Here is a 23,006-nt window from a genome sequence, read left to right as displayed (position 1 = left end):
ATTAAACCGGTCGGCCTGGGAGATGCAAAGGGGACCACCGTCAGCCACCACCCCTTACGGGACCGCGATTATCTCTAGGCATTGGGGGACAGGCCGCAGGTGTGATGTGTGCGACCCGTATCGATGATTGATTTCGATGACAGGTTTATCTGGGGTACATCGCACCAACCCAGCATCAGCGCCGAAAAAGCCTACGCTTTCGTGGTTCGTGCGTATCGTAAAGACGCACCCAAGAGCCCCCTAAGCTCGCCCGAAGCTGGGATCCTGAATCATGTTCACCGCGGTAGGGATAAACGTCTAGGTGCTCCTTTCCGGTAGCCGGCATCCAATCTATTCTATCACGACTAGAGTTGGCGATACGTCGAATCGGGTAAACCGGACGGGCTAACAGGGACAATCAAACACCTAGACTACTGACTGATAAACGCGGTCCGCGATGTTCTTGAAACCTTCTAGTCTGCCCTGCAGCTCCCCCCCTCCCGGGGCGTCGCGTGATCGGATACAGGGACACGCAGCCTAGAGCGCGGTTAATCCAGTTCCCCTCTATGCCCCAAGTCCCAAAAGGCTTGTTTCGCTGCCCGTGATGTCATCCCCTCTGTTCCAGGAGCCCAGGTTGCCTTCCCCTTCCCCCTCCTACCCCAACATCAACCTGCTGCAATGGAACGTGCGGTGCAGCAGGTCGACAACGATTGCATAGCCCGGGAGCTTGGCATGGCGTGTGCGTTCTGCTGGGGGACCGCGCTGGGTGGCGTGGTGTGCCGTGGTGTGTGGTCTTTGGCTGTCTGGTTGCATGCTGTGAGATTGTACTCACGAGACTAGGTATACAGTCCCGAACCATTAGCCAGAACCATGAACGGTGAACCGTCAAAGGACAAGGGGCGTCGTGCCATCGCTATCTCGCCCTATCACGACCCTTACCCGCCTCATCTCAGCTCGTCCCTAATGCAGAACGGGGGCCCATTGCAGCAGCATCTTATCAGCGTCGTCGAATCGGGCCCCCGGTTCACTCTGGATTCTTCAATGTGCTTGTGTCGGCCAGCCCGAGGACGTGGTTCAGCCAACCGAGCTTGTCCTGCTTGTCCTGCATGTAGATGGACACAGGACACCGGGCATCAAGCAACGCCAATAGTCCATCCCAAAGAAGACGCCGTTCACGCTCTTCGTCTTCGTCCCGAACATCTTGCAACTTCGTATGCTCCACGCCTTCAACCATCTTGAATTTGGCTTACGTGGATATCCAACCCCGCAAAGCGTCGAGTCCCCCGTATCATCCAGCGGGGAACGGCCAAATGACCATGAATGGTCCCACAGCCCACTCAACCAGTGGGCTCGAGCGATAGCGGCCGTTCTCGGAAACGGAAAGCCGGGGGTTCGGAACGGGGAGGGACAGACACATCCGCATGCGCCGCAACACGCAAAAAACCCCCCAATCGTCCGTCTTCCTTCTCGACTGTTCAAAGAGACTGTCGATACTTCACCGCAGCAATGAGCTGGAAGTTTGTGTGTATGTATGTGTGTATGCTCAAGGGTCTCGTTAGTGCTGGCTGGACAGTTTCCGTGTAACGCAACAAAACCTTTACTGCACCTCCAACCGGGTACTTATCAGTCCTCTCATGCGCCCCTGACCACCCAAAGATAACGACGGACCCAAGTAGTAGGGGGGGACGTGGTGTCCCGGGCCACACTCTGGGGCCTCTCTCTTTCTTATCAGTTGCCCCCTTACAAATGGGCATGGAAGGCTGACATTGGAAAGATATCGTTCGGCCCGATCAATTCACCTCTGCTTGCTTCCTCAGGTTCCAATGCTTTGTCCAATTCTAGTTTACACCACGGCTCTTGTCTGTTGCCCGGCGGGGGGTTAGTCATGCCCCCCTCCGTCCCTAGGTAATTGCGCAATTGGTCTCGTTGGACCTACTCCCCACCTCGCCCGCTCGCTTGCTTACATGGCACCCATCTTGTCTCCATCCCCGCGTCAACAATAACAGAAGAAGACCAATTCAGCGGCTTCGACACAGATGGCCGAATAAATCGTCGTTAATCATCGACCGCCCAGGACTGTCTGAAGAGTGCCCCAGGATGCCGGGCAAAAGCAGAGGTTCCTGCCCACGCGTCCCTTTCTCCCCATCCCCCATTCTTGCAAAACGCCCATATAGCAAAGCCCGTCATCCATCACCCAATCGGCCTCTCCTGATAGCTGTCATTGCTAAGGGGGAGGAATGAGGTTTAGCGAAGTTGCCCCAAAATAATTAGCTTAGGAGTTCCGCAGCTTTCGCACCTATCTATGCAACTTGACAACTGCATCCTTCGCGTCTAACCTCGAGTTACATATGCTTCTGCTTCTCAATTGAATCTATGTTCTCAACCATCTCCTGCGCAACCAAAGCAAACGTCGGGATTCGTGTTTATCACCTAGACAAAGTCTCACCTCAACTCCAAGGCCTCTTGGCGATCCTCCACTCCGGGGCCGCCCGATGAGTCTAGAACAAAGGGCACGCGATGAGAAGTCACGGAGGCTACTTGAAATCGAACGCCGGCACCATCGTGCCGGCTGTTTTTACTTGCGACTACGTGCTAGGTCCTATTTTCAGCTACCGTAACACCGGCCGTTGTTGTCTGTACTGCGGTCATTTGGTGCCGTATTCTTTGCCCAAAAGACTTCGTTCTCTCGTCCAATGCCCACCAAAAGAAAAGGAGAGGAAAGAGTTTGCTGCCTTTTTTTCTGAGCCGATTCTAGGTCCCGTCCGGGACCAATTCAGTCGTATCCCCCCAAAACGCCTTGCGAAACTGCGACTAAATCACTCATGGTCCACGCCGTAGAAAGAAAGAACAAAACCTTTCCACAAATACGCCCCCAACGAGAGAACACTCCATGTCATTGCAATAAGACTTCACGCTCCGTCGTCTCGTCGACTAGTTTCCGTTGTTTCAAAATCTCGACCAGCTCCGTCATGGTCACTGGTCGCGTCAGGAAAAGGTCCATTCCGCTCGCAAAACCCTCCTGCCGAGCACCCACCGACCCTAGACTGGTGATTGCAATCACAGTCACGGCCGGCAGGTTGTGCGCTCGCTCAAACTTCCTGATCCGCCTTGTGGCTTCGAGCCCGTCCATGACAGGCATCGTTATATCTGTGCGTCGTTAGGCGTGGGGCTGAAGAACGATCGGGCGTCTTGAGCAACAACTTACCTATGAGGATGCAGCAGAATCGCTGTGGCTGTGATGTGTACGCTTGCAGAGCCTCGAGGCCGTTGGACGCGGTGGCGTGCCGTTTGTGAAGCCTCTTCATATACGCCGACAGAATCTGTTTTCGTCAGTAATCCGCACCGACATCGTTCGGAGAGGACGAGCGAACCTTCAGATTGATTGCATTATCGTCCACTAAGAGGAACTCTGATGTAGGCTTGACGGTCCCAGGGGAAGGTGAGACGCCTGTATTCATGCTTCCCCTGGCCGAAGTTGTCGATGTGGCGGGCGCCGCCAAAGACGCGGCAGGTCGGAACGGAAGCGTCAAGGTGAAGTTGTTGGAATCGTTTGTATTGGCAATCCAACTGTCCCCGGGCGACTGCGACACATTTTCGGGAGGAGGCGACGTCACCCTTATCATCTTCACCGTCTCGGACTGTGCTCTGGGCCTTGATGTCAGGCTGTCCGACTTCAACACACGTGGGCTTGGAATCGGCGCGGGGAAAGCATCAGACAGGGGGCTGACTGGCATTGGCCTGGCGGGTTGGCGCTTCTTCCAGCGGTCGAGGGCGCAGGCCAGAGCCTTTGCAACTTTCCTCGGTCCGGTACTACATTGGGTTAGCCTCGCAGCTCGATCTGAGGGATCGGGCGACTTACGGCTGAGCGATAAACTCCATGACGGCTTCGTGTCGAAGAGAGCGTCTGTACGATGTGGCAAGCTTCTGTGCGGCCTCGGCGTTGCCGCAGACCACGACGAGCGGTGTCTCGACACCTCCAGTCTCCGACAGACCATACTTTCTGAAGGCTTCCTCACTGCACACCATCAAATCTGAACTCGACGAGCTCCGGCTGTCCTCATTGATCTTTACGTCCATCCACTTGAAAGGTAGACTTTCTACGGGAAGATCGAGCCCGCCGGCCCGGAGCTCCTCCGAATCATCGAAGCCCCGGCTGAATCCACGAACCGAGAGTTGAGTGCCAGCCAGTGTGTTCAGATCAGCCGAAAACTTCCTACCACGGCTGCTGGCTTTCCGCGACAGGATAAGCGGCATTGACACCGTAATGCTCGTCCCGTGACCGACCTGGCTTCTGACACTAATTGTCCCGCCGAGACCCGTCACAATTTGCCTGACAAGACTCAGACCGAGACCAGTTCCCGGTGCCAGGGCGTCTTCCTGGGAAAACGGGGTGAAGAGCTTGTTGTGAAGGAACTCCTCGCTGATGCCTTTGCCCGAGTCGGTAACGGTCAGTACAACCATCGACGCAGACCTCGACGATTTGTGTACAACTTCCTCTTGCCTCAGGTGAACCTTGATGAACCCCTTTGACGTATACTTGAGCGCGTTTCCAAATAGGTTCATAACGACGCGGCGGATGGCACCTGGGTTGGTGTGGAACACCCAGGAGTACTGCGGGTCAATATCGACAAGAATCTTGACGTCCTTGAGGCTGGCAGGCTGAGTTTCGGAGGGGCTTCGCCGGTGGCCCAGACCATCGGATGTAGCGATAGCGTCCAGCTTTTCTTGAGCTGGCGTAGGAGGGCCTGAGGTTGAGCCATGGCGAGCCAGTGAAGACGCAACCATGTGGTGGAAGCTGTGGCCAATGAAGACGCTCTCGATGACTTCCTCCACAAGCAAGTCGAGATGCACGTCCGACACCAAACTCATCATTCCCGACTCAATGGACGCCGATGTTTCTGGCCGTAAACCGCGTCCGGGTCCATTGTTCTTGCGTTGAGACTTGGACGCTCGAAGGAAGGTGTTCACTTTGCTGTAGTCCAGTAGCTATGCCGTGTGTCAGTATGTGCAAAAGACGGCGTAAGTGGGTGGGCGCCTACATGATCAATGGTGTCAAGCAGCGTCTTGCCAGATATCTCAATAGTGTGGATAACATCAACCTGGAAAGCGTCTAGCTGGGTATCATGGAGAAGCTCAGCCGCGGCAACGACCCCGTGGAGCGGCGACCGAAGCTCGTGACTCAGAGATCCCAGAATATCCGTCTTTGCCCTGTCTGCCAAGATGGCATCGAGCCGGATAACCTCGGACATGGTGACCATTCCGAATGCTCGCAAAAAGGGCAAGTCCGCGGCTGGTGTGAGAATACGAGTCGCGCTTTTGCTCCAAACGAACCCCCCGGCAAAGCATCGCTCTTTGGAGGGATCCCACAACGGAACTACCGCAACACTCCTGGCGCCTGGAAAGATGTCGACAATCGTCTTTGCCTCGTTCCTCTTGGTGAAATACGAATGGGCCGCCTTGCTCTCGGGTCGCGTAGAGAACTGTTCGGTCTCTTCCGTAGGCGTGACATCAGCATCGTCGCTTTCATAGTCGGCAGCCAACCAGTTACCCGTCTCGTCGAAGCTGAAAACCTTTCCGTTCGGATACCTACGAAGCAGTTTCCTGAGGAACCTCTCGCGCAAAGTCAAACGACCCAGCTGTGGCGCGTCTGACTCGCCGACGGCATCGTCCGTGGCCGATGATCTTCCAAAACTCTTGCACCATCGATCGTTGACATCTTCGGGTCTTTCTGAGAGGCTGTCTTCGCTGCTCGAGAAGTTGTGGTCTGCCACCTCACTCGCCCTGCGAGGGCCGCTCACAAGGCCGCCGAATGATCCGATGCTGGCATCCAGAAAAAGAGCGCCGTCTACTTCGAGAGACTTTCTAATCACGTTGGCCGCCCGCGAGAAGATCTTGATGGTTTCCGACAAGTGCGGATCTGGCGGGGCGGTGGTCGATGTGGTCGTCGCTATCGTGGCAGTCGTTGCAGTAGTTTCGACAGAGTCGCTCGAATCAACCTTGGTAGGAGAATTTGTCGGCTCCGGGCTAACTGGGTTGAGGCTCGGTCGGGCGACTGGAGGAGATCCGGGCGACGACGGGCCCGTCTCTGGAAACGACGCGGCAAGCCGAGGAGGCTCGTAGCCATTCGGAAGCCCTCGTGGGTTGAACTTTGCCGGCGGAACGGGGTCGTCTCTCCCCTCGATGAAGTTACCTAGTCCTTGCACCATGCGCTCGCTGCGGCGATAGCTTTCGTTGACCCTCCTAGCATCGAGATAATCCATTATCGTCCGCGCCGTGTCGCGGAGAAACTGCACCGAGTCGGCATCGAGCCCGGAGCGTGGGCGGTCATCGAATATGCAGTATACGCCGATGTTGATACCTTTGGGAGATCGGATGGGAACACCCGCGTAAAAGCGGTTATATGGGGCTGCCTCAATGTAGGGACGGTTGGAGAATCGCCGGTCAGCTGCGAGATCCGGGACTACGGCCACGGGGAGCTCGTGCTCATTGGCGGGTGCCGTCGGGAGTCGGGGGTTGGACGACGACTCTTGGGTCGCTCCGACCAACACATGTTCGCAGATTCCAAACGAGCGAGGGATAGCCGTGCCGCAGAGCCAGAGATGATTTTGCGTGGGATACTTGGCATTTGGCGACAGTGGCATGGAGCGAGTTGCCTCAGCGACTATGTATTGGTGGTGGCGATCGAACAGAGAAATCAAGGCTCGCGAAGCATTGAGCCGCAAGGCGCCCAGCTGTGCAAACGCAGTGAGCCCCGTATCGGGCGACGACGAAAGAGAAGAGGGAGGGATCGGTCGGTCGGGACTGTTGAAGACGGCGCTGGGAATATGGAAAGAATCATATCTTGGTTAAGGAGGTTTTGTCAGTAGGTCACCAGACAGGTCATGAGGGCTTCGAGACCCGGGCTTTCCAACAGGCCTCGTGGAGGAGTTACACACTTGAATGTCTCCCATTCACGGGCACCTTCTGATATCTTGTTCATACTTCATGCAGGTCGTCGTAGAGTGGAATGATGCAGGTCGTCGTGCCCATGGTCTGCTGGACGGGCTGATCCAGGACGGCGATAGGCAACGAATGCGAAGAGAGAGGATCAAATTGTTTTGTTGTTCCCCGTTGTCAACGACGTCGTCAAGGCAAGGTCAGGGCAGGGCAGGTCAGATCAGATCAGAGGTAAGACCAAGATCGGGATGGGAATTTGGATGAGAATCCAAGTCCTGGTTCAGGTCCTGATCAAGGAGGAGGAGCATGCATCGAAGGTGAGGCGGCGGGCATGACTGAAATGCCGCCCCTCCCCGCTGAGGTAAAACAGGGATCCTGGAAGCCGGGATGGGGGCTGTTCGAGACGGTTGGGGGAGAACAAGGCCATTTTTGGCGGGTGGTCTCGCAGCGGCGGCAGCAGTAGCAGCAGAGCGTTAGGACAGACGAATGTAGGCGTCAAGCGAAGGCGCACATTAGCGCAAGGACAGTCGGTCGAGAGGGGGAGGAGTGTTCGTGGGCCTGCAGGGCCCAGGCCAAGGCGGCGCACATCCTTGCCTGGAATGGGAAACCGGTTCTTTGGGCGGTTTGGAGATTGGCCATTGCGACCCATGGAGGCTAGGGTTCCAGGCCACCCAGTCATTCCGTGGACCATTGTGTGGGTGTCGGAGGTGCGCGTGCGTTTTGTTGGTGGGAATGGGCACTCGTTTACCTTCGTTTTGCGTTGATGGGTGACCCTCGGAGACTCTGAGATGCGCTAGACGTTAGCGGCCGGCGCAGAGAAGCGTGCGGCTTGCCTCTTTGCAGCATGGGGGCAATAATCTGGCGACATATCGAGCCGGACTCCGCAGCGTCATGTGCGGTGTCGGGTCTAGTGTACCAGCGAGCGCAGGTGTGTGTCTTGGGTAGCCCTTGAGTTCAGATGCATGCCCAACCCCGATGTGCGCGATGTGCCGGGCTGGTTCATTCGGGCGAAGATTTAGGGGTCTAGACGACGTTAGCGCTGCGGCACGTGGACGGGAAACCAATGGCGACGCGGTGTTTCCGTGTGTTTGAACATCCAAAGGTAGCGGGAGAGCAAGTGAGTCTGGTGTTTTGCGAGCCGACGCCTGAAGAAAGAGATCGGAGGCTAGCTAGGCGGGACGATGGCAAGGGCACAGATGGTTCGGGGATGTGGCGTTGGCCAGGCCCTGTTGATTTGGGAAAATGGTAGATGGGTACACAAGAGCAAGACACCACAGAAGCAAATAGAGATTTGCTGGCGAGATCTGAGAGCGCCTGCGACGATGATGGGCAAAGTGTAATCGTGGTAGCAGTTGGGCAGAGTTTCCTGCGCTGTGGGCGCGGGCATCGCCCATCTCCAAGGTTGTGTGTGACATGGGATCGTTGAAAATGGATCACCGTGTGGATAACGGGGTCGATGGGCATCGACTGACCGAGGTCGGTTAGGGTGTTTGCAGACCATTTTGCTCGGTCACCGCTTCGCATCGCCGTCATTGTGCTGGTATCGATGAGTTGTCGTCGTCGTCCATCGTGTACATCGCGAGCTGACCGAGAGAAGCACCCACAGCCCTCTGGCCAGAAAAAAAAGCGGTGGGGAAACCAACCACAGCATCGATGACGGGGCTAGCTCCGGGGGTCCCTTGGATCTTTTGGGCTGACTTGCCCCACCCATGTATGGTTTTCAGTTCCTGACCCCTGGCGAGGGCCGATGGGGGAGAAAACATGGCCATCGAGAAGAATCGGACAAGGCAAGGCGGACGAAGTGATGCGGTGAGGTGACGACAGACGGGGGGTTGCCGATGCCCGAGTGCCAATGTCATTGATTGCCAACAATCACGATGATGACGACGATGCTAATAATTCAGAGGACGGCAATGAAACGATGATAGGTTTAAGTTACCTCAGTGCATTTTATCTGGTAGGGTAGGGCGAACAGAGAGCAGAATGGCCGCTGCTGGCCAGGAAGGACCACGATGAAAACGGGAATAGCAGCGACAGCGGCAGCGGCAGCAGCAGAGGGCAAGTCGCAGCGTGGCAGGTGCGCGGAGCGTGCTTGCGTGCCGTGCCTGCATTGCTTGCTTGCTTGCTGCCTCCTTCCTTCCCGTCGTCATCCGAGTCGGAAGCCGCTCAGCCGGGAAAACACCACGCGTCGCCCCCTACTAACATACAATGTACTACTATAGCACATGCAGGCAGGAGTAGGTCATTAACACAATTGCAGGCGCATGGACACATTGAACATATGAACACGGACACAGTACCACGGCGTTCCCCGGGGCCACAACGGGGGAAGGAAGGGGTGGGACGAGACGATGGAGGGAAGGGGAGGGGAGGAGAGGGGAGGGGGCAGCTGCCGGTTGGAAACTTGGAATCTGATCAAAGTTGCTGCGGAACAAAGCTGGGAATGGGCAGGAGCAGGGCCATTGACTCGTTCTGCCCCGCTCCTTCCCTTGTTTGGCTTCGCCGCCCTTGTAAACTTTGGACATTTGCCCCGCAAAGATGCTGTAATCCCGTACTGTGCGGTGACAGTGCAGGCACATGGCCGTGTCGTGTTGGCCGATTCCCAATGCCAACGGGCAAGACGAGTTCGAGTTCGAGGAAGAAGGCACTGGCGGAATTGATTAGGCGCGGTGTAGGTTGGTAGGTAGGCTGGTAAATTGGTAGGCAGGTAGGTAGCTGTTCTGCAAGGGACTGGGTGAGTGTCGGCTCTGCCTGCCCTTTCCTCCGTCCAGAGTCTCCATTTCTTCGGTACGTCCCCTCATTCCCTTCATGCGCCTTCCAAGTTTCAATCGCGGCTGTGACACTTACACACGGCCTTTTCATTTTATCACCGACGCGGCAATTACTACCACGGCCCCATCGCCAGCGCCAGCGCCCCTCGAGGCACTGCCGGCCGCACTCCGTATGGTGCCCCGGTGTTCCCATCATCAACACGTAATAGAAGCCGACTCTGGGTGTTTCTCTGCGTCTCCCTCCCGCCAGTGGCCACCATCACCAACACCACCACCACCTCTTCATCCCCATCCGTCCCGTCATCAATTCAACACGAGAGGTGAGCCACTTCTCCGAAGCTTCGCACGCCTGCCCGTCCGTCCGTCCATTCTGTTACCGCTCCGCCGCCCCAATTAATGCACACATTCCTCAGCCCAGGCGACAATGAGACGAATACACCCAGTTTACCATCAACTCAAAACGTCGTCATCATCCTATCTCGCCTTCAGCAAACCCAACGTCGACATTAGCCGTTGCTGGACGGCAGAAGCCTCGTGAAAGCCCCCGCCAGCCAGGACCCACCACCCACCGTTGCCCGTGACCGAGCATACCATTGTTGATTGATTTACCCGAGGGGGAAGTGGGCATCCATGAGTCCTTGGAGATTTGAGTCCACGGCGTATTATTGACCGTTGACAGGCAGGATTCAAGTCCGAAAGCCCTGTGTAGCGGCTGTCTGTGGCCCACCACTGCTGCACAAGGACCCTTTCTTGGACCCTGATTCAGCCCCTGGCCCATCATCCATCCCTGCAGCGAGCATCCGTTGCCGTGGCCTTGCTGGGGGGCTTTCCCTCTCATATGGCGACGCTCAAGGCACACAGGACACACACAATGATACCCTCTCGCCCACTGGCCCCTGGAAGCCCGCACCCACTGCCCCAAGACCCCCGAAGGACCCCGATCGGTCACCCGGGACGGCCGAGCCACCACATCGAGCCCAGAATGTGACATCGACTTGTTTGTGTGGCCGGGGGGGTCAAACGACGACGATCAGCACCAAAACCATCATGGCACTGAAAACCATTTTGCACGAGAACCTTCTGGCATCATCTGGCCCTTTCGATGACGGCTTTGAGGCTGACGATTGTTCGTAATTGGTGATCCTCTGTACTATGCAGTGGACGACAACCGACACCAGTCTCGTAGTTTAGTAATTCCTACCATGCGGGTTTGGCAACGCCATGTCTTTGCATACAGGTAATAGTACGACTCAGTCCACCTCGTCCCGCATGACATACTATGTAGCATCTCCATTCCAAGGAACTCGGCACCGTAGCAACCCCAAGCAGGATGTCATTCCCACGGCCGACTAAGGTCTCCTGGGCCTCCCCGTGAGCAATAAGGCTATTTCAAGCGTCGCCAACCAGCTTGATCCCGCCCATGACCCCTTCAAACTCGCTGCCCCAACCGTTGCCAATGGCGCCTCCACCGCAATCGGCGCCCAAACAAACCGTTCCCCGTTCCATCCCAAGATAGTCAAGAACTCCATGGGCTCGCCGTCCCCGACGTCCAGGAACGTCTGCTTGCCCCTGCCGATGAGGCTTGCGTTCGTCCATGCCCCACGGGGAATGTGTAGTTGAGCGCGTACGTGCTCTCCCCTGAGAACAGCATGACCGCGTCCACGGTTCCGTTGCCAAACCACAGCCCGCTGTCCCCACCGCTGAAGATGGCCCCCTTGGCGTCCGACGTGGGCTTGATGGAAAACGAGAGCGTGTAATTCCGCCCCTTTTGCACCAGCGGAGTCGTGATACGACACGAGGGCGCAAGGATGGCGCCCTCTTCGCCCATTGCGCACGTCGACGTCGCGTGGTAATTGTTCCCCGACAAGTCCTCGACAGCCGTGCCATTGCTGCCCCTTGCTTGCTTGAAATCGTATTCTACAATCGTCGAGCCCTTGGACGCAATACTGCGATCCAGATTCTGCCCGGGCGTCAGGGGCTGCAGCGCAGAAAACAACCCTTGGTAATCAGCCTCGGTGACCTCGCCTCCCCACTGCTTGTCCGCCAGCGCAGGCAAGCCATCCCGCCACTGGTAGTAAGCCTCCGTCACCGTCGTCGCGTTCGGGCCGTAGTCGTTCCATTGTGGCGCGATGTGTCCCAGAAGCGACGGGCTGTCTCTCGCGGCGTTGTTGGTGGCGTTGTCGCGATCAAAGATGTTGGGCGCAAAGGCCGATCCGTCGGGCGACCCGTGGAAGATGAAGTCAAGGGAAAGTGTTTGTGCATAGCTTTGCGACCACTTTCCAACTGTATACACGTAGTCTCCCGAGTTGAGCACGTCGTAGCCGTTGTTGATAAAGTCGTAGAGCGGGTTGGCCTCGAAGTTGGCCCAGTGTTGGATCGAGACGGACTTGTTGACGGTCCCGCCAACCGAGGGTGCGAACGTGCCCCAGATGCGGACGCTCTTTCCAGATGTGCTCGTTATGTAATCACTCATTTCGTCGACAAACCGCGTGTACTCGCCGACCAATGCCCTGAACTGTAAGCGCATGTTCGTGAGCTGGGATCTTGCGGTGACTTACTCTTCGCTCAACACCGGGTCGACATACTCATCCGCGCCGATGGACACCGTCTTGGTGTGAAACCACGGCAGAAAGACGTTCCAGATACTCTGCATTGTCGGGATCGTTTCAGGGTTCGAGACGTTCAACAGACTCAAATCGCTGTCCAGCCCGAGATCCGGCTTCCACTGCGAAATCACGAGCGCATGCCCGGGCGCCTCGATCTCCGGCAGCACCGTCACGCCCCGCGCGGCGCATTTGGTCTGGATATCGTCAAAGACGTCGCGGGTGTATGACTCGTTAGCACGCTTGTTCAGGCCCTCGAGCGACGGGTCGTCGGACAGAAGGCGGAACGCGGCGTAGAGCGAGAGAGAGCGCTCGCGGGAGTAGATGGCGACGTTGTTGTAGAGGTTATCGCTGAGATGCAGCTGGAACGTGTTTTGTTTGAAAAAGGACATGTAGGCGCACATCTCGACGAGGAACTCGGGGGGGTAGTAATGGCGGGCGATGTCGAGCTACGGGATCCGGACGGTGGGGTTAGCGCACAGGGTCCGGGGGCCGGAGGCCGGGTCCGGAGGGACGCGTATCGGCGGAAGAGCTTACCATCATGCCCCGAGTTCCCCATCCGGGGCTATCGGCCCCGTACCCCAAGTTCACCTCCCCGCCGCCGAGGATCAGCTGCTGCAGAAGCGTCCGCGTCCCCCACCACACGCCCAAGGGGCTCGCGCCGGTAATCAAAACGCCGTCAGCGGTCACGTTCAGCGAATATCCTTCCGAGGTCTCGCGCCCCGCAGCATCCAGGTAGAGTCCCGCATCGCCGAGGGTGAGGAATATCGAGCCCTGCTCCGCGGCGTCGCCGAGCTCGACGAGGATGTCGAGCTTGAGGGCGGAGCTGAGGTCAGAGGCAAAGGTCGTAGCAAAAGAGTGCAGCGTCGGCGGGATCAGGGTCTGTCCAGCCTCATCAACAGATTCTGCGAACTCGGAGGAGACTATGATCTTGCTAAGGGAAGTGGACGGAAGTGTGCCGCCTGTGGTTGTGTAAGGGACGGTTGGGAGGCCGGGGAGCGTGTCCGCTGCGGCGGTAATCACAAGACATATGGGGAGGAGTGTGAAGCGCATCGTGAGAGTCGAGTTTTGGCAAATCTCCGTCGCGATGCTGAACCAGACGAGGGCATCTCAATCGCATCGCAGATGGGAATATATAGCCGTCTCCATCTTATCACGACACACAATCATCATCGCGGTTATCATACGACGACATGGTCCAGCAGGCGCAGGGCAGGGCGACCGCGTCGGGTCCGGACCGATGAGGGGAGCCAAGCCATCCGCTGTAGGGAGGGAAATGAAGAGCTATGCGCTTGTAGAAGGTAGCAATCGGCCTAACATGAGCTTGGCCCCTCAGATGGACGGTTCGTCTGGTATCACTTCGCATGCATACGCACGTGGCCGATATGATGCAATCACTCTGCGCAAGGCATCGCGTCCATGGGGGACATGCAGAGGCAGAAGGGCGGAGATGGCTGGCAACGTTGAAATGCTATTCTGCTAACCCAACATTGAACCAATGCTTCCAACGGAAAGTAACAATGCGAAGCAGAGTCCGACCAGCGTCAGTATTGCTTTGTACAATGTGAAGCGTACCTTGCAGATGGACGCGTCGCGCGGTGGTAAAGTCCGGTTCTGGTTTGATGGCAACGTTGCAATCTCTCTTCCCCTTAGGTTCATCGTTGGAATGTTCCAATCTCCAATCTCCAAGCTCGAGCCGAGTGGAGCCTCCAAGCAATTGTCGCTGCTACTGCGGAGACGTTCATGTCCCCGGTCGGCAATCCATGGCCGGCTTCTCGACTGCTTTGCCGCGGGACGGGCGGCGGGGTACGATGAGGGCCGGGGGGGAGGTGATATGCAGGGGCCGGAAGCGGGGGTTTGGGGAGACGACGTTGCGGTTTTGATATGTGGTGTGATAACATGGCGATTCGGATGGGGAATTTCAGTCCCATGGCTTGTTGATAAGCCTTTGAGGAGGTGAGACTGGGGAAAGGAGCAGAGGGAGATATGTGACATCACTTGAGAATCGTAGACTCTTTCCCGTGACTTCCAATGGTTGAGATGTCGGTGATGCTGATCCGGCTTTCCGCCGCCCGTACAGATACGGCCCTTCTTCAAAGACAGACGGCAAGCAAAATGGGTCCCTGTGTCGGTTTGCAAAGCTTCACACACCAGGACCGGTTGGATGTTTTGGGTAAATTCCCTGGAATAAGCAATGGTCACCACCACCGAGGCGGCGCAAGGCCTGACCTTCAACGTGTATTCATCACGAGGCCGTTACATACATGACCCTCGCTCGGCGCCTCAAAGCACCGCACGTACCGGATTGACATCCTGGAAATGTGACACGAACCGCATCACCGGACTCAGCCGCTGGCCAGCACTGAGCTGCTCCCCGTACGGAGTCAAGCCTCCGGCATGCGGCACCACGACTTCGGGCCGCACGAAGGCGTTGTCATACTGCGAGCCCGTCATCATCTCCGACTCCCCGCCCGTCATCTGCGTCAATCCGTCGACCTTCATGGGCGTTTCGCCCTTGTCCCTCCTCGCCGGATCCGCCCTGTCGCGTAGCATATCCAGCACGTCGGCCCAAGACCCGTCGGTCAGATGCGGTGAGTATATGCCGAACGACGTCATCCGCTCGCCGACGAGGACCTCGAGATCCGAGGCGCTGAGGCACGGGTCATGTAGGACCAGTCGGTTCAGGTTGCGCCAGTTCTGTGGTGCAGATCCCAGCAGCGTGTTGAAGGCCCAGAGGTCCTGGTTCTCGCGCCGGAGACCCCCGAAATCGAGGATCACGGAGATCAGCTCCTCCGACGCCAGCGCCGCGCTCATGAAGGTCCCGAGGCGCTCGAGCTCCTCCGGCCTGCGCGGCGGCCAGGTAGGCTGATCGAAGCCGGTGAACATGGGGTCGCGGGTCTTCACCTCGAAGGCGGCGAAACTCACCCCGCGGACGGCTTTGATGATGTCCTCTCTCTCAGCTTCGGTGCATCCCAGGCCGTGGTACCGCGCGGGCGGCGTGAGGTTCACGGCGAGGCGGGTGAGCCCGGCCTCCTGGCGTCCGAGACTCACCAAAAGCTCCCGGAGGGCTTCGACGGGATGGTCGCTCGCCTCACCCCACCCGTACGCCGCGGCGTACTCCCACTGCATCGGCTGGGTGAGGAGCTCCGTCAAGACCTGTTCGTCGACGAGGCCGTCGTTCTCCCGCCTCGGTTCGTATCTCCCGTGCCACTCGTCCCGCGGGTCCTGCGCGACCTTGTCGTTCACCTCGACTCGCGTCGCATTGCGCATGCGCGCCACCGCCCGCGCAACGGCGTCCCCAAACCCGGCGCGGACGGCCTCGTACTCGTCGCACCGCCGCTTGTACTCCCCAAACGTCTGCACTAGGAAGGGCGGCTCCGCACCGGGCCGCCTCCACTCCTCCATCCTCGCCCTGTGCTTCCCCAGATCCTCCTTGCAAAGCCCGCTAGCGCGGTTGCCTCGCTTCGCTTCGATGACGAGGCTCCGGAGCACAAAGTGCACGAACTGGGCCCATTCGGTCTTTAGCGACGCCGGATACGACGCCAGGCCGACGCGGACGTGGTGCACGCCGCCGCTGATCGTCGGATGGCGCGAGATGGCGTCCAGCTTCGCCAGGGACGCGGGCGTCATGGCCACGTCCACGACGCGCACGAGGTGCGGTGCCGCGAGTTCGGCGAGCACGCGGCACGTCAGGCGCAGGCTGCGGATCGTCGCGACGTCCCCCGGCGGTCTGGCGCCGACCCCTGTCGCGAGGTCCGGGTCATCGTGCGTTTGAGCGCCGCGCTCGCACTGCGCGACGACGTTTGCTAGGATTTCCGGCGGCAGGTCCTGCAGCCTCAGCGGCCTTAGGTGCGGCCGCGAGCGCTCGGCGATAAGGTCGCGGAGGCGGGCGTGCTGGTTCTCGAGCTCCGGAGCGGCAGCCTTGAACGGGCCTGAGGGACGGAGCACGCCGTCCAGGCGACCCCAGTTGGATTTGATCTGGCCAAGGACCTTGTTAACCTCGACGGCGAGGCGGTGTAGGGTAGCGAGGTCGGTGGTATCGCTGACGGTCTTGGCGTCGGCGAGGGAGGACGAGACGCGGGAGGCGACCTCGTCATCGGCCCAGCGGCGGCCGTGGAAGGGCGGGGGTAGCTCGTAGTAGCCATACTCGTGGCCCGGGCTGCGGTCGTCACCGCTGTGGTGGGCGGCGTCGTCCTCGCCGTCACTGGAGGCGACGTCTTCCCGTTCGCGGCGTGACATTGCACAGATTCTGGGTGGAGTGAGTCTTGGCGGTGAAGGTGTGAGCGGGAAGCGGACGGGCGTGGGAGGTGTACAGCGGTGCTTCGATCCTATGTGAGATAAGGGTGCTTGCTTTATTGTGTTGTGTGGATGGCGGCGGGGAATGGCGTCGAGGGGCAACGAGGGGCAACAATTTGGCGAGCCCATCTGAGGAGGATGCTAATGCCTGCGCTCATGTGGATACGGGAGCCAGTGGCTAGTTTTCAGGTTGCCAACATGCGCATCGTTGGCTGACCAGTTAACAATGTAATGGCATCGAGCTGTTTGTTTGCTCAGATCAGATGTGTTCTGTTGGGGTCGTAAATTCGCCCGCGACAAAGAATTCATCCATCTAGGCAATGTCTGACGCCCTATGTTATCCATGATCGGCATTTGTCTGCCTATCGCTTGGCCGCTTAACCGGGCTAGACCGGGGTCTCTCTGCATGTAACCTTGATATGAGGGGTCCAAAAGATGAAGCTGGGTTTACTCTTGAGTCCACATTGTTAATCTGTGTTGTTTCAATAATGTCGATATCTGATAACCATTCGTCGAGATGTCTCCATGTCTCCATGTGTGTCTCATGGTTCCACGGCGTTACTGTCAATTTGGTTGCCCATGATTGATTGGGCAAATGTTGCAGTGGAACTCATTATGCAAGGCCTGCGGGAGCCGTAATGGAGCCTTGGGTGTCGATGGATTATTTATGTCAAGGGAATAGGCTAGGTGAAATAGAAAAAGCCTTGATCATGTTATCGTGTAGCATGGAGGAAGATTGGTTGGGTTCACGATGTGCTAGTTTGTGGGTAGGTTCAGTGCTGAATGCCAGCTGACTCCGCAACCCGTGCATCTAACTGGACTCTTGGATGCTCTACATCGACTTGTAGTCTTTCGTGTATGGCCAAGGAGACTCTCACCGCTCATTCCATCCGATTGTGCAACCTACCTGTTCTAATCAAGACAGAGCCGAGTTTGCATAGCACCATGCGATATTCCTGAGTTCGGAAGATCCGTGACGTGAGGTGTTCTGCCTACTGTAACGTAGTCTACCAGCTGTGATAAGCTGTCTACAAATTCTTATGCGAAAGAAGCATCAATATCTCATTGTGACTGCAAGCATTAACAATGGACTTGGATGAGAAATTTGAGATGCACAAAATTCCTAGTAAACTGTTTCCTACCGAGCTGGCGCAATGGGTTGATGGAGGGTGCACGAAATTACTTCCGCAACAAGCACTACTGGTGATTATTCTGTTTCCTAAGGCTATAGATCTTGGTGTGGCTTGGATTGGCGAAGATGCAGCCCAAAAGGGGCGACCTTAACAGAGACGTTATGGGCCCCACGAACGCCAGTTCTGTTCTGATGTTGTGCGCCAACAAGGGTCCGAGTAAAACTTGATGCGATGTGATTGTGAAAGTCGGGAGACAAACTGTTCATTTTAGGTTCAAGATCTCACAATAGTGGTATCCTTAAGTCCTTAAATAGTCAGAAATTACTTTTCCGATATAATCTGAATAAAAGACGTTGAAAACAGCTACAGTCGAAGTACAAATCGTTAAGGGACAACCAATCAAGCCAGCATCGCTCCCCTCAGCCTCTCCACTCCTGGATTTCGTCAAGAGTGAGGACGTACTCGCTCTCATATATCTGCAACATTTCAGGTCTTAGCTTCTTTTGGTCCAAATACGACGGACTTAACATATTACATACCTTCTTCAGATCGTCGATGCTGTTCCACTCAGCGTTGTTGATGAAAGTGTCGCCCCAGACACAGAAGTACAGCCAGTGGGCCTCGTACGCCTGCAGGAGATCAGGGAAGGGGGCGCTGCCGACTTCGGTCGCGGCAATAAGCTTCTTGTCCTGGCCGAGGGTAATGAGGTCGTTGTACTGAGTCGTCATGGGCTAGACACATGTCAGTCGTAGGTTCAGCAGTGAGTGAGGTAAAAGACGTACTCCGTGGCCCTGCGCATACACATCGGCGCTGAGAATGTCAACAGTGTCATCGCCCGGGTACCAGTCCGCAGCAATCGAGTTCCATATCCAAATGAGATTGTTAAGTTCGTGATGGTTGGTAAGACGGTCGTACAGCAGAGCCCAGAGCTTCTTGCACGCCTCAGGCGATTTAGCTCCCCACCAGAACCATTGTCCTTCAGCTTCATGCAGAGGACGCCAGAGAACGGGTACACCGGCGTCCTGTAGCCTCTTCAGCTGGACAGCGATGGCGTCGATATCGCGGATGATGAGGGTGTAGTTGGCGTTGGTGGTGTCGGCAAGAGCGGTCGAGACGTCAAAGTCTGTGGCGCGGGTGTAGAAGCCGCTCCACCACTTGTTCTCCTCGGTATCATAGAGGCCAGTGGGCGCGTTCCAGTGCCAGAGAACCGAGACGATACCGCCGCGCTCGTGGTGCGTGATGGCCTCTTCGACGGCAGTGCCGACGGTACCGCGCTCAACACGGCTAGGGGAGTAGTCCATCAGGTCGACACTGACGAGTGCGGGCAGCTTACCGATCAGGTCGTTGATCCAGTTGGAGTAGGAAAGCTCCTGCTGGCCGGACAAGATGTTCTTGCCATAGATGGAGCGGAGGTATGTGTAGAGGGCATTTGCGTCAGCGTTGGCATTCGAGTTGACAAGAGCAGTGTTGATGTTGTGAGGTCCGCGGGGCTCAGTCGCCGTGAGAGTAATCGAGTCAATGAGGTACCTGTACGGCGTCAATGATGAGCTGCGTATGTAGACTCCATGTCTTGGTACTAACCATCCCCAGTTGGTTACGATGTCAATTGTGTTGCTACCCTCGTTGAGCAACACTTGACCGGCATTGGCAGTGGCCCAGGTCTCACCGGCAGTCAATAGCACCTCGCTGGCAGCACCGCCGTTGAGGATTACGTTCGTGCGCTTCTCGCCATAGATACCAGCATATCTAATGCTAAGGTCGAAAAGTTTTTGGCCTTCACCCTGGCAGTCAACGTTGATGGTGAGTTTGTCGGTGGCATCTTCGAAGCCAGTCACGTAGCCGGTGCCTAAGTTCCCAGACACGTTAAATCGATATGGAACAATCAATGACAGCTCAAAGTACCTGTGAAGCCAGTCTGAGCCGTGTCGACCCTCGTTCCAGAGAGGACACCATTTTCCGCCTCGTAGATTTTGGGCCCAGTGCTGCCGATGCAGTTCTGCGAAAACACGCCAGCGACAAACGCAGAGACGAAACAGAGCGAAAGCGCCGTGGATCTCGCCATAGTTTACGGAAGTTCAACCAGAGATGTGCCAAGGAGGAAGGGAGAGAAAAGGAAGGTATCGCCTGTAGAAAGCATCTTCTTAGGAGCAAAAAGAACGTGTTGGGTAAAGGGTATAGATATTTAAGCTTGCTATTAACCTCACATGCCTGAGTTTAAAATTTCTTCCTCGAATGCTGCCTCCTCAATGTGAATCAATCCCGCCATATGGCGTAAGAGGATCATGAGTGGCAGGCGATCTATGAGATTCCAGGGGTGACGGACGTTAATTCTGCGTCTCCACATTCTGCTCAGTTGCCCCTTTGAATACACTTATGCTTCGATGGTGCTGTATGGGGATGACGGAGGAGGCTTGGCTTTCATGTATGTGAGGACGGAGTGTGACCCTCCGCGTGCGGCAAAGGGGCAACACGCCGGCTCAAGGGGGTAACCACGCACGGGAGGCTCCGTCTCGGTACTTCTCTCGGACGAGTGCCATCGCTGCCACGTGAGGGAGAGGATGCAGCCATAGCTATGATTTGCGGACAAACTTCACATCTCATGGCTGGGCGTCAACGACCCAGGCCAGCATCAACTCTCCAGAGTCTTTGCCTTGCTGCAATCCAAGGATTCAATCAAAACTGGCTCATCAGTTGTTCATCCGAACTTTTAGGCCTTTTCCCCATAATGGAGCATCTCTGATTACGGATTGGCCGATGATCCGCCGCCAAAGGCTTTGCGTGACACATGGTCCGGCCTTGCTTCCTGATCCACTTCAACTTCAACTAGATTCGAAAATTTAGTTCTTCGCATCGACCTCGCAAGGGTATCGTGCCCCCGTCTAGATGATGCCACCCAAGTCGCCGCCAGCTCAACAACTAGCAGTTGCTTACAACTGCCCGGCTAGCTCAATCGGTAGAGCGTGAGACTCTTAATCTCAAGGTTGTGGGTTCGACCCGTAAGCATAACACCAACTCGAGCTCTAAATATAATTCATATCTAACACAAAACAGCCACGTCGGGCTCAATTCCCGTCAGCGATTGACTTCCCTTTTTGCCTTTTCCGCGCATGCAGGGTTTACAAGTCCATCAGCCGGACACTTTGTCCATTTTGCAAATGTCTTGGTGTCTATTGCTTCACAAAACAGTAGAACGGCCAATGCGACGTCGCATCAAAATTGCACACAGAGATGCTATTTTTCATATGGACAAGTCGCTAAGCACCGAAACAATCCAGCGCAGTCAGACCATCGCCTTTGTTTCTCTCAAAGCTCGGCCCGCTTTTTGACTTCCACCTCACGACTGAAGTCCGGCATGACAATCATCTGCTTGATCAGGTTTGGTGGTCTCAGACTCGGATTCTTGCCATCACTGCCTTTAAGCCGGATATCGTAGTTGAGAAGAAACTCGATAAAGATGCACTTGATGATATAAACCGCGAAGAAGCGGCCGGGGCATGCGTGCGGCCCATGTCCAAAGTTAAAGGCGTCAGGTCCGGTAGCTGCCGCCTGGTGCTTCATTTCGCGACCGGGTTGCTCTCGAAGGCGGGCAAAGCGGAAACCATCGAACTCGGTCGGTGGTGCGTTGCCAGTGCCTGTGTTGTACTCGGTGCTGAAAGCTTTTGTTGAAGAAGAGTTACTGAAGTCGCATTAGTTTCATTGAAGCTCGAGAAATATGCCTGGTGTTATGGTGTCCGATCCATGGCTTACTAGACGCCCCACAAAGGGAACGAGATGGCAGTTCCAGCCGGCAATTTCAACCCGTTGGAGAAGGTCTGGTCTTTTCGAAGTCTTCGTGCTGTGCCGCCTATGTCACCATTAGCGCTGCATGTCCGTGTAAGTCGTTCAAGAGTTTCGTACCAAAGTTCATCGGGCTCGTCCGCTGGCTTTCTTTGATGAAGCTATCCAACTTCTTGAGTTTGCTGAACGAGCTCTTGGATAGAAAGAGCTCCCCGTTCTCGTCTCTCTCTGCGTCGTCTTCAGCCATCACCTGCTTAATCTCCTCCCGGAGAGGGTCGATATAATTGGGGCGACTTAAGAGGTCATAAAGAGCCTGCACGAGTGAGTAAAGCTGCGTTGTTCAGCTGTTCGACGGAAGGTACTTACAAAGGTAGTCGTGGTAGACGTGGTGTGAATAGCAGCAAAGGACAACAACATCTGGTTCGTTCCCATGTTCTCAGAAGTCCTATCCTTAGCGGGGAGGTACTTCATCACCCAGGACACAAATGCCCCAGGAGCACCAGGTTTCGCCGGCTTCTCCTCAAGGGCACTTTCGTTCTGGAGCACTTCATTCACAAGTGGCCTCATCCAGTCGTTGGCCTTTTGAAGCGCTCGGCGCATGTGTCGCACCTCCGGAAGGAAGGGAAGCACCCAGGGCCGGATCCATGGGTTCCATGCCAACGCAGCCATCCTGCATTTCCCGACGTCTGTCGCAAATGTGATGGAGGCCTTTATCCATTCCTCATCGCGGCTTAAAGGGAGTCCGACGAACACGCGGCTGCTCATCAGTGCAACCATACGAAGGACCACGTGATATGCGTTGAACGATTTCCAATCCTCCAGCTCCCCGAACATTTGCTTCATGGCGAATTTAACCTCCTCCTGAATAGGTTGTAGGATGGCCGGTAGGTTTCTCGTCAAATCCACTCTTACAGCCTCGATGAGTTCAGTACGGCCATCCCCGAGATGAGTGTATTTGCCGAGGAAGATGTCGTACAGTTCCGCCGCGAAGGAGAGCTCCGAATCGGGTGCGTGGATGACTTCCTGGTAAAGTTTCATGGGAAGAAGCACCCGCTGAGGGTCGCAGGGAACGACGAATGCAGACTCCGGGTACTTGAGCACAGTCCTCGGTCAGTGGTCAACTTTTTGCAATGGCCCATTTTTGCTTCATTACCTTCTGGTATCCTTCAAGGACCGCGTTTGCCAAACTCTGATCGGTCGGAGACCCAACCACTGGTAGGCCATAACTCGGCTTGTATCTCTTGCGCAGTCGCTGCACGACGAGTATCGCAGTCGCAAGAGCGACGGGGAGCCAAATCTGCCACAACATGTTGTCGATTTTTCAGCTGCAGCTTGGTGATGCAGATGTGAAGAACGGCAATACCGGCAGAAAGCAGACATCAGCCCCCAGTATTCTCTTATACCTCGGCACTCCGGGAGTTTCGGGGTTTTCAGCGACACTATTTGAACCTTCGCTGTCGTACCAAGTCCCCACCTGCTATAGAAAAGATCCGCGATGTAAATTCAAGACT

At 56.2% G+C, this 23,006-nt stretch overlaps 6 protein-coding genes and 1 non-coding gene across 7 annotated transcripts; 1 reads left to right on the top strand and 6 right to left on the bottom strand.

Moving 5' to 3' along the window:
• Positions 1–1,003: 1,003 nt before the first annotated feature.
• ColSpa_06318 (uncharacterized protein) lies at positions 1,004–1,213 on the bottom strand (the record flags this gene model as incomplete). The annotated part of the gene is made up of 1 exon (XM_049272530.1): positions 1,004–1,213. The coding sequence occupies one exon, from the start codon at positions 1,211–1,213 to the stop codon at positions 1,004–1,006; it is 210 nt and encodes a 69-aa protein (XP_049128487.1).
• Positions 1,214–2,872: 1,659 nt separating this feature from the next.
• Positions 2,873–6,620, bottom strand: ColSpa_06317 (sensor protein GacS; the record flags this gene model as incomplete). Its single annotated transcript, XM_049272529.1, has 5 exons — positions 2,873–3,126; positions 3,185–3,299; positions 3,351–3,789; positions 3,839–4,965; positions 5,019–6,620. 5 exons carry the CDS (start codon positions 6,618–6,620, stop codon positions 2,873–2,875), a joined length of 3,537 nt encoding a protein of 1,178 aa, XP_049128486.1.
• Positions 6,621–11,202: 4,582 nt separating this feature from the next.
• On the bottom strand, positions 11,203–13,342 carry ColSpa_06316 (beta-hexosaminidase; the record flags this gene model as incomplete). Its single annotated transcript, XM_049272528.1, has 3 exons — positions 11,203–12,196; positions 12,245–12,738; positions 12,827–13,342. 3 exons carry the CDS (start codon positions 13,340–13,342, stop codon positions 11,203–11,205), a joined length of 2,004 nt encoding a protein of 667 aa, XP_049128485.1.
• A 1,230-nt stretch (positions 13,343–14,572) lies between these two features.
• On the bottom strand, positions 14,573–16,528 carry ColSpa_06315 (uncharacterized protein; the record flags this gene model as incomplete). Its single annotated transcript, XM_049272527.1, has 1 exon — positions 14,573–16,528. One exon carries the CDS (start codon positions 16,526–16,528, stop codon positions 14,573–14,575), a length of 1,956 nt encoding a protein of 651 aa, XP_049128484.1.
• A 1,609-nt stretch (positions 16,529–18,137) lies between these two features.
• On the bottom strand, positions 18,138–19,780 carry ColSpa_06314 (mannan endo-1,4-beta-mannosidase; the record flags this gene model as incomplete). Its single annotated transcript, XM_049272526.1, has 4 exons — positions 18,138–18,194; positions 18,258–18,449; positions 18,501–19,564; positions 19,621–19,780. 4 exons carry the CDS (start codon positions 19,778–19,780, stop codon positions 18,138–18,140), a joined length of 1,473 nt encoding a protein of 490 aa, XP_049128483.1.
• An 878-nt stretch (positions 19,781–20,658) lies between these two features.
• ColSpa_tRNA_178 lies at positions 20,659–20,721 on the top strand. The gene has a single exon. It is a non-coding gene; the product is annotated as a tRNA-Lys (tRNA).
• Positions 20,722–21,021: 300 nt separating this feature from the next.
• On the bottom strand, positions 21,022–22,533 carry ColSpa_06313 (cytochrome P450 monooygenase 3; the record flags this gene model as incomplete). The annotated part of the gene is made up of 4 exons (XM_049272525.1): positions 21,022–21,394; positions 21,466–21,562; positions 21,616–21,808; positions 21,862–22,533. 4 exons carry the CDS (start codon positions 22,531–22,533, stop codon positions 21,022–21,024), a joined length of 1,335 nt encoding a protein of 444 aa, XP_049128482.1.
• Positions 22,534–23,006: the final 473 nt, after the last annotated feature.

The sequence above is a fragment of the Colletotrichum spaethianum genome (assembly GCF_022836535.1).
Source record: "Colletotrichum spaethianum MAFF 239500 DNA, contig15, whole genome shotgun sequence".
NCBI lineage: Eukaryota > Fungi > Ascomycota > Sordariomycetes > Glomerellales > Glomerellaceae > Colletotrichum > Colletotrichum spaethianum.
Note: the sequence above shows the minus strand (reverse complement) of the source record. Positions and strands in the feature narration are given on the sequence as shown.